Here is a 10,883-nt window from a genome sequence, read left to right as displayed (position 1 = left end):
CATTGAAAGAATGACTTACAAAAGAGGAGTCTAGTCTGCGTTGGTGGCACAAAGCTTTGTGAGGTGGCTTGTTTTGTTTGTACTACTATCACCGTTGCACTGTGCAGGTGTAGGTGGGTGTGTAGTGACAGGTGGTTGTTGTGTGAGTGAGAGGGAGGGAGGGAGGGGGCGGGTTTGCTCTGGGGCCTCCAGGGCTGATGGGGGGGAATTGCTTTGCCTCGGGGGTATTGTGCCTGACACATGCTCCGTCTGCTGCCTCTGCGCCGACCCATGGCTCTTTTGTTATGCTGATTAAGGCAACAGGCGCAGTCTTTTGTAGAAGCCGGGGAACGAGCGAGAGAGAGAGAAAGAGAGTGAAAGGGGAGGGATGGTCCCACTCACTGTGACCTATAGCCCCCCTATTCTCCTCTATCTTTAACGTCACAAGGTGCGTGCAAGAAAACGAGCCACCATCAACTGAGCTCTTCACATCGCTCCAGCTGAGCTTTATACACAAGTCCTACTCTGAATACTAACACACACATTGGCACAAGACTCTCAGAGGCTTGCATACTTCAACTCGCCGCACTATTCATCTTTTTCCTCTTGCCACATCACGACTTACACAAAGGATGGGTTTGGGTCGCGAGCTACGACGCTCAAATTGATTTAAAAGGCGGGAGGCGCGAGCGTTGAATGAAGCGCGAGAGGGGAAGCCGAGTCAATAAATAGAAGCTGCCGCTGTTACCGTCGCCGTAGTGTCCGTCATGGAACGCTAAGAAGACGTTAAAAAGGGACTCTTAAAAGAAGTTTAAAACGGACTCGCAAACGTTTATATGTAATGTAAAGTTAGGAAAACACAACGAAAAGAAGCTCTTGCAACTCAAACAAAAGGTTGGTTTCAGAACTTGGACAGCTCCCTGCTGCTGCCGCCTACACACAGTGCTAACTGTGTGAGGCTTCATCGAAGCTCCAGCACAAACCCGTGTTTGCGAGACTTCGGTTCGGTCCCAGGTCTTCTAGGGATTCTCCCCCCGAATATCGTGGTGTCATGGCCGGTGTACTTCAGGGAGAGAAACAGCTTTTTGAGAAGTTCTGGGAGGGCACGTTCAAAGCCGTGGCCATGCCGCGACCCGAGAGCATCATCGTGGCCAGCATAACCGCACGGAGAGCCGTGACAAAGTGAGTTCTTGAGCCTGAGGCTTCTTGTGTCGTTATTCAACTGTCTTTATCTTGACAATTGTAATATTTTTTTTAGCTATCATATTTCGGTAATGCTTTACAATAAGGTTCAATTTCTTAACATTAGTTAACAACATTAGTTCACATGAACTAACAATGAACATTACTTTTACAGCATTTGTTAATCTTGTTTAATGTTAATTTCAACAGCATACATTTTTTTTAAATCAAAAGCTGTACATAACATCGGTTATTGCATTATGAACTAACATGAACTAACAATAAATTAATAAATGGTATTTTTGATTAACTAACATCAACACAAATTAATAGGCTAAATACTGTAATATATATATATATATATATATATATATATGTGTGTGTGTGTGTGTGTGTGTGTGTGTGTGTGTGTGTGTGTGTCTGTTTGTTCATTGTTAGTTCATGATACTTAATGCATTATCTAATTTTAACAAATGGAACCATATTGTAAAATGTTCCCGTATTTCTGGAACCCTCACACTGAAAACCCTAATAAGTTGACTACTCATTTGATTAAATAAACACGTTCCCTTAATTGAATTGAATAATGGCATCTCCAAAACGTATGTAATTAAGTTCAATTAACTTGGTGTTCATATAGAATGAACTTAGCTATTTAGGTTAACTAGATGCAGGTAGACTTAACTCAGATTTGCTATTAAAATATTGTTGTTTCTAGTGTTGTTATTGTTAATTGAATTGATTCCATTTTAGGTCAAACAATAACAGAGCTCACATAAAGATCATGACTGATTCTAGGTCAGTCATTAAATAATCTTAATTCTCCAAAGAAATGCATATATCTGTTCTTTAACTGCACATGCACAAAGAGAAATAGTCAACAGGGTCTAACTTGTCCAAAGGGGGCACAGATCACCCACGAAACAACTATTTGCAACAAAACAATATGAATAATACTATAAAACAGCTAAAACCTCTGTACATTCTTAATTACATCTATTTAAATTGCTTCATAATTTCCCTTTGACCAAGGAAGAATAAGTAAATAATGAAAGCGCAAATCATTATAGATATTCCCCATAGCCTCAACTTTGTTATTAACACTTAAAATCTTAAGTCTATGGATTTTTAAGATAAACAAGTTCAAGGAACTTCAATAGTTGAGTTATGAGCTCACAACCTGACATTTCAAGTAATACAAAATTAAGACAACTTGATATTTCCAGGCAATGACAACTTTAGGGTTTACAGTGCATGTTCTGTTTTGATTGTAATGGCTTGAAACACATACATAACATTGAAGTATCAGGATAATACTTCATGACTTTTTTCTAAATGTTTTATATAAAAATATTTCCTTTCTGTCAGGGGATATGAAAATTAATATGCTACATGCAATGAATTTTCACATGAGTACCAATATCTGATTTTTGACCATTTTGTAGCAGTTGATGCCTGTCAGTTGTACATTTGGATTTGTTGTATTTTTTATACACTGTTATCCAATTGACGCCAAACTGAAACAACCTTACTGTATTGGATAACAGTCTCTTTTCTGAAAAGTGCATGTCTAATTTTTCATACAACAGGCGAGTTAATGGTATCATCTTGCTGATGGGTTTTAATTAGGTCAGAGGAACATTTCAAAATAATTTGAATGTATTCTTTTTATTATTCTTAAATTACTACTTTTACATCATTGGGGTGTATGAGACACCAAATGTAGCCTAAGCAACACATAAAAACCTCAACAGAACATGAGGGTTAAGGTTTCTCAAGTTTCCCTAATTTTCTCTTGTTCATTTACCTTCATTTGTACTAAAGCCACATTTTTATGGAATTTTATGTCACATAAGAAACATGTGACAGCCTCACAGTCAGTGTGAATTGTGTCTATTCACTTCATTCATCATTGGTTGTCCTTCACTGGAGGCCAGTCAGTTTCACTTGTGCACACACAAGTGCACAGCAGAGCGAGAGGCTACACAGAGTCCTAATGAATCAAGTCAGCATACAGCCCTTCATCATGCCCTTAAGTTTGGACATGAAGAGGATCTCAGTGCCTTCTCCCTCACCCATGAATTAGGAAGCATGGCAGTGTGTCGAAGAGAGAGCAAAGGAAAAAGAGGATGAGAGAAACCGATGGATAGAGAGCACATGGTGCTCTGCAGGGTTCCAATGCTTTGCTTCCCTTTTCTTCTTTTCCTGTTAATCAGGATCAAGCCTTACTCGTTACTCCGGTTAAGAGAGCATAACTGATTTGTGATTCATTCTCCTGCCGTGTGCATTTATTATTTGTTTCCATCCTGCTTAGTCTAGACTAAGGAAACTATGGAGCTTCACACAGATGTGACAATGTTATCCTTTATAAACGCACTAGCCTGACAAAGCTGTTTGTCAAACCCTGAACATCTTTATATTGGTGGATTGTGACTGTGACATTTACTGCATTAGGAAAAACATTATAATGGTGTCTATTAGTGCATAGCTGCTCTATCAATAGTCAAAATCTACCACAGCAAAACTGCTGTTTTCTTGTTCTCTAAAAAATAAATTTTGACAGAGTGATAATAATTAATGATTATTTGTTCAAATATTAGATAATAGAGTTTTGGACCAGCTTCTGATTTTGGTCAGTTGTTAGTACTGCTTGTAACCAGCTGTCTCCCTTCACTGTTGCAGTTCATGTGTCCATTTGTGTGTGCTTTTTCGAAAATCTTCCGAAAATGTAATTTCTATTAGTTCCAGGCATCCAGTGACCGAACATGGTTCAAAATGAATAATGACATTTCATTGCAGTCGTGTTAACATAACAAACATGAATCACTTAAAGTCACTATGAATGAAGGGCTTCCCGCTGTTGTTTTGAATAAGTTTAACAACTAACCGGATATTTTCAAGGAACAAAGACGTCAATTCCTTTAACCCTTAAATATATTCCACCAAACACTCATATATATATAAAGAGACCCGGCACATATATCTATCACAAATGGATCTACAAAATGCCCAAATAGTGTAAAAGTTTCAAAATATTTTCAAGAAAATTATAAAATAATAAAATAAATATATTTTAATATATTTTGATGATTTGATATATAAATATATACTTAATTTAGAAAATTTTCTCAGGCACATTTTGAGTCTAATTAGACGCAGTAGTGCACCCAAATGACTACAGCCAAATCATACTGTTCATGTGTTACACTTGCTATAGTTTACTTCCATGATGTTTCTTCTTCAAATAGCAATGTCAAATGTAAATCAAGTCAATCACTCAAACATCAACACCATTTTGAGTAAGAAATTGCATGAATAATGTTTATGTGTACACGCATATGGAATACTGATAATTCTCCATTGTCACACTGACAATCAACATGCTATATTATTTATGTTTATGAATATAGTAATAATTTATCTTGTAATAAGCAAATAAATAGTTATCTTGTGAAAATATAGTATATGTGTACTGTAAATATGAAATAATCATAAAATTATCATTTATGGAAGTGCAAAAACCAAAACAAAAAACGACAGGATTACACACATAGGGTCTATGATGACCCTATACACTTTTGGTACTTAAACCATTATATATATATATATATATTCTTGCTGGCCTTGAGTGACGCAATCATGCTTTAAGTACATAATTTGAAAGCGAAGAGCGTAAGATCAAGCTGTCTGACAGTCGGCTGTCATCACTGCTGGTATAAACATTGAGAAAGAGATCCTTATGGATTTACAGAACACAAGATGTTCTGCAGAACACGAGATGTTCTGCACGAAGTCTGTGATTGCTTAATTTATTAAACAGGAAAGGAGGACTTATTTTCACCTCAAGTAAATTGGTAAGTGCTTTTTGCATTGTTATAGCAACATCAGGAGTTTTATAAGTATAAATTAGGCTGCTTGAGCATTCAGTGTCTGATCAAGTTTTGAAAAGTTCCATTCAACTCAAAGTCAGATTTGACAACTTCCTACAAGGAAAAGTGGAATTGAATGCATACTTAAGTCAGAATTACAACTTGTTGGCTGGTGCAGAAATTCTAGCGCTGCAGCATTGTTTATTAGTTGGGTTGCTAGGAGACATCTCGAATGAGAGTCAAACCCCTGCTAAGCTAACAGGAGCATTGCAGTTCCGATTATCGGGGAATGGAATGCATTTATGGTCAGAGATCAGATATATCAAGTAGGAATAGCAGACCCGTGTACCCTGAAGAAATTAAATTTTTCGCAAGCAACATTTTAATCGTAAATATTATTAGATAGATTTTTCTAGGTATTAGACCTCCTTGGTATATTAATATGAAAAATTATGACTTTTGAATGTCTGTTCAGGAGAAGTTCATTTAAAAAAACAGTCATGCTGCAGTTAAAATGAGACTGGCTTGAGCATTAAGTGTCATTTCGTGCGTGGACGTGTTTATAAAATGTCAAATGGAATTATTAGTTAGCTGCGACATAATGTATGATGCCCAAAGACATAGGGTGTCTTATTCATTGTGAAATTGTGTTTTCTTAATGACATGAATCACACTGAAGGCCTAGACTTTTAATGCACGGCCCGCCAGTGGAAGCAGATGTTATAAAACCATAAAAATAAAACACAAATTCTATCTTTAAGACATCAATATTTAAGGTTAAAAGACTTGAGTAATTTTTTAAACATTCATCTTGTGTGTTTAAACAAGTCTTTTGTGACGAGTCAAGTCTGAAGTAATTTTAGGTAGAGTATGAGTCGAGTTGGCCTACCACTGATTTTTATCCATCCCTAAATATTATAGGTTTAGGTTCTTCATTTTGCTTTCATAATTCTGTCTTTAATTTTTTTCAGTCCCTGTCTCTCTTGGCTTCCCTTTAAAGGGTTTCACTGTAAACAAAAAAGGATATGTTAGGCATAATTACAGCTCCAGTCACCATTTACTTTCATTGTATTAAAAAAAAAGGATTTAATGAAAGTGAATGATTGAGGCTCTCAGTCCCTAATCAGGGTCTGAAATTAACATTTTGCCAAGGTGGCTGGTGGATTAAAAAATTACCGGCCAATCAAATTTCTTACTGACCAATTTTATTTTATTGCATTTTATAAGTGGATTTTATAGACATGAGAGACAAATACAAAAATAGTGTATGCATGTTAAAAAATTAACTTAAAAAAATGATTTTAATGTTTTTATTATTTATGAAATATTTAATAGCTATATAGTCTTATTTTTTAGATTATTCACTTACTACAACAAAAACTAAATTTTTATTTTAAACTACATCACTTTTGTGATATGAACGAGTAAGTCTCAATTACACATAACAGTAACAGTTCTTGGTTTACTTGGAATGAGTAAATTAATTTAGTCAGCTCCAACTGATTCATAATTCTTTTTGATTCACTAAAATGAACCGTTTCAAAAGAATAATTTGTTTGAGAAACTGTCTTCTGGTAACGATTTATGTCTCATCTCGAGCTGTAGATACAGTAGCAATGAGGCTTGCTGCGCTGCTTAATAGTAATACAGGAAACACTAAAATTATTTTAGTCTGGTTTTCTGTCCGCATCGCCGGAAGAATGAATGTTATAGAGCCGTTAACGAAACTGGACGTCATGAAAATCAGTTGGTTTAAATTATAACATGGTCAGTACACATAGGCGGAAATTGCGGGGGGTCGCCCCCCATCTGAGGGTTGTCCCCTCTAAAATCATTAAAATATGTGTATTGTAAATAATATAATGATATATTCTTAAAATAATTGTTTAAGAAATAAAATAATACAAATGCAAACGGGGCAACAACAAAAACAACCTTGGTGTCCCCTTCAAAAATTGCTCTTGAGAATTGTTATGTTTATTGTCCCCCCCTCCCCAACATTTTGATGAAATTTTCACCCCTGTCAGTACCAGAGAACTTGTAATGTGTGGTGGTGGGTAATTAAAACATATTCTTACTTTTTCCCGATGGCATGAACACTCCTATTGCTTTCATCGTGCATAAAGATTTACTGTTAATAGTATGTCAAGTGATGCGGTAGAACTCCGCTTAGCCCAGCTCACAACGTCAGAGCTGCTATCTATTGTCTATTAGCTTTCAGCACACGAGCAACGCTATCATCTTAAATATGCACGATTACAGTTGGAAATATGACAACTTCATTTTCAAATGCCCAAAATATACAAACATGTTGATCTATTAAACTTTAGCTTAAATATAATGATATGATTAAAGCACTGAATTCACCTTTGCTCATCATGCGCCAGTGAACACACAGCATTGAGACTATTGATGAGCAGCCAATAATAATAAGAGCCATTCTGTCATATTCACCAGCCAAATAGAAAACGTTCCCACATTTGCCACTTGGCATGTGTTAATTTCGGACGCTGTCCCTAACACAAAAGAAAAAGAAGCCTTACAGGCAGTGACGTGCGGTGATGTCTTAAAGAGGCTAGGCACTGAGTTATGAAAGCCAGATTACCTGATTTATTGTTTAAGCTAATAATACGTAATAACAGTGAACATTACGCACAAGCGTAGCATATCAAGAAATGTACAAATCAGGATGTATATAGTTTACTCTCTCTCTCTCTCACGCACACACACACACACACACACACAAAAGCGCGTAAACAGTGAACGTTACGCACAAGCGCGGCATATCAAGAAATGTACAAATCAGGATGTATATAGTGTACTCTCTCTCTCTCTCGCTCTCTCTCTCACGCACACACACACACACACACACACACACACACACACACACACACACACAAGCGCACAGCCACATAGCCAATCTTTTCTTACATACCAATCAGTTTGAAATGATCGGATAATTTTTGGGCCCTTTTGCTGTACTGGTCCATCTAAGGCTGGCGTAGACCTCCCTCTTGCAATTAACTCATATTTGGAATTAAAATCGAGCTTGGAAAAATTTCTTAATTCCGTGATTACAGCCGGTGCTGTCATTTTGATTTTGAATTTGGCGGGGATTAGGCATGTAGGCTACGCTAGCTGTGATGTAATGACGTCAGCTACGCAAATGTCCAGGAATATCTTGATTTTAATTGGTCCATGTCTGATACGTAACGGAGATGATTACGGGCATAACATATTTACGTCAAAAGGCACAGCAGATTTGTGCTTTTTGCCGTACGTGTTAAAGAATACAGGATCGAAGTGCGCATGCGCAACATGGGTTTTCCGCTTGTCGTCTGCAATGAATGGACCGTAAAAGCACTGCTTATTCTACCATTTGTTTTTAGTTGATTATGCGTAACTGCTACATTTGTCATCATAACGTCTAAACAATTGGAATAACACACATATTGCATATATAAATCACAAGAATAAAAAGTAAAAATATAAATACAAGTTTATTATTTAATAAACATTTTATTTTTGAATTTTGGCAGGGTAGGCAGTGCCTAGTTTGCCTACCCAGACCGCACGTCAGTGCTTACAGGTTTAGAATGAAATTAGAGAAAATAATAAAAATTGTCATTTTTGGGTGAACTATGCCTTTAACTATCTCACTGTGTACATATTCATGACTTTAACATTTGTCTGAAAACCATTATATAATAAAATAATTTCTTTATGTTTGCAATAATGAATCTCAGAAGTTGTGCCCAATAAGACTCATTAGCTTAAGTCAGCTCTCTCCTGCATGGCTTGAGAAACATCATTATTGGTTTTGTCGGCTGAAAAATGCTGGTCACCTATGCGTACATTTAGCCCTGTCCGCATTTACATCAAATGTATGTGCTCGCTCTGATTTAGACATTCTTTTTCTCCCAACTTAATCGACCATATTGGGTTTTTTCTCTTATTTTTCTCTGTGTCACTGAGCTTTAAAGAGGCCCACAGTGCAGGGCAATTAGGAGGGGTGTTGCTGATCCTCCTCCATATCCCTAGTGTTTTCTGGCGTGGCTGGAGAGAGGAGTTCACTCATATGCAGCTGGAAGGTCCTGCCCCAGGCCACTGCAGCCACGCAAGCTCCTTCTCAGTAGAAAACCTAATTAAAAATGCAGAGGGTTTTAGTTGGACTAAGAGTAAGTGTGTTTGTGTGTGGGTTAGGAAGCAGATGGCCAATGGGAAAAAAGGGTAAGGGGGAGAATCTCTTACCCCAGCAGATGCTAGTTTAACGAGGGGAAAAAAAAAAGAGATTAGAGGAACCTGGGAAGAGAACAGTACTCAAATGCAAGAGAAAGAGAAATTACTTTGTACCCATGCTTTTTTTTATTTATTTTTTTACTGTTGGTAAGTGTTTTCCTAAGGTTCACACTTGTCATTTTTAAACCAACTATATATATCCAAATCAGCCTCTGTCAATTCAGAGAATATAAAACTATGACTCCTTATGAAGATACACAAGGGTGAATTTTTGGGCAAGTAGATGAAAACTAACCGTAGGGTTCCAGTGAAAGAATGTGTGAATAATAAATGCTTAATATTGTGTTCTAAGCCTTGTAAAGTTGTTCTCTATAATTATCTTCTGGAAAGTAAAATTTTCCTGGAAAAAAGTCAAAAGATGTGAACTTGTTTGCTGCTTTGAAAAGGAATTAAGTTTATTGATTCTCTTGTTTCAAAGACTGATTGTTGCACTGGTATTGATTTGACATGGGGAAAATAAGTGTAAAGTTAAAGGACTATTCCAGGTTCAATACAAGTTAACCTCAGTTGAAAGCATTTGTGACTTAAAGTTGATTACCGCAAAGAAAAATTTTGACCCATCCCATGTTTAAAAAAAAAAAAAGAAAGAAAAGTTACAGTGAGGCACTGAAAGTGAATATGGCACATTTTTGGAAGGTTTAATGGCTGAAATGTGAAGCTTATAATTTTATAAAATTTACTTAATTTAATTCTTTGGTTAAAACTTGTGTATTATTGAGGTGTAAAATTGTTTTAATCGTAATTTTTAAGTTCCTTTTAGGATTTACTGTGTTACGTTGTCATGTCAACTAAGTAATATTGGATATAACATTACACAGAAAAAATTAGTTTGCGATTTCTCACAATACATTTTATCACAATAAAATCATGTTTGCCAGTTTGTTTTGTATGTTTTGTAATTTTCTCTCCCTCGTGTCTCATAGGCGTGGCCGGCATGCATGATCGCCATTTCCAAGGGAACATTGATTGTTCCCGGGGAATGCTGATCATGTCACTGTTTAGCGTGCAGCAACTCCTTTTCTTCTCTAATTCTCTCCCTTCTTAAGCCCTTCGTGTTCTCAGTATCTTTGCTAGATTGTTGTTTGGTGTGAAGTAACTAACCTTACTCTCTGTGCGTAGTTGGTCCTGTCTCGTGTATCTGTTGGTTGCCCGTGTGTCGGGTGTGTGGTTGCCTTCCAGTTTGCTGCGTATCAGCTGGGTTTAACGGAGGATACCACATTTTTGCCCGTGTGTCATCAGCTAGATCGCCCTACCCTGCTGGCCGTCGTTCTGCACCTCACTAAAGCTTCAATGGAGGATTCCACTTATCTGTTCCTGACTTTCACAATGCAAACACTCTTTCTACGAAAACACTCTTCACGGATTGCTCCGGGTGTGGTCACAGTGCGCACACATCTCTGTCATTTTTCCCCGCTGGGGATCCTTAACATCCATAATGACTACTCACATTTATTGTAAATTAATCCTTTGAACTGTTTGAACTCTGCATTTGGGTCTGTTTTGCTTGCTATTGCTCGTTACACATGTTAACACACACATTTTTTACTTCTGGTG

The 10,883-nt window shown here is 36.9% G+C and overlaps 1 protein-coding gene across 1 annotated transcript in view; it reads left to right on the top strand.

Moving 5' to 3' along the window:
* Window positions 1-1,030: 1,030 nt before the first annotated feature.
* The window catches only part of srrm4 (serine/arginine repetitive matrix 4), a 79,516-nt gene continuing 69,663 nt past the window's right edge, over window positions 1,031-10,883 (top strand). The window contains exon 1 of the mRNA XM_052100019.1: window positions 1,031-1,161. Coding sequence (XP_051955979.1) covers window positions 1,031-1,161 — 131 coding nt within the window. The remainder of the gene's footprint in view (window positions 1,162-10,883) is intronic.

The sequence above is a fragment of the Xyrauchen texanus genome, chromosome 3, assembly GCF_025860055.1.
Source record: "Xyrauchen texanus isolate HMW12.3.18 chromosome 3, RBS_HiC_50CHRs, whole genome shotgun sequence".
NCBI classification, from domain to species: domain Eukaryota; kingdom Metazoa; phylum Chordata; class Actinopteri; order Cypriniformes; family Catostomidae; genus Xyrauchen; species Xyrauchen texanus.
The sequence above is the reverse complement of the archived record's forward strand: the minus strand, read 5'-3'. Positions and strand labels throughout refer to the sequence as shown.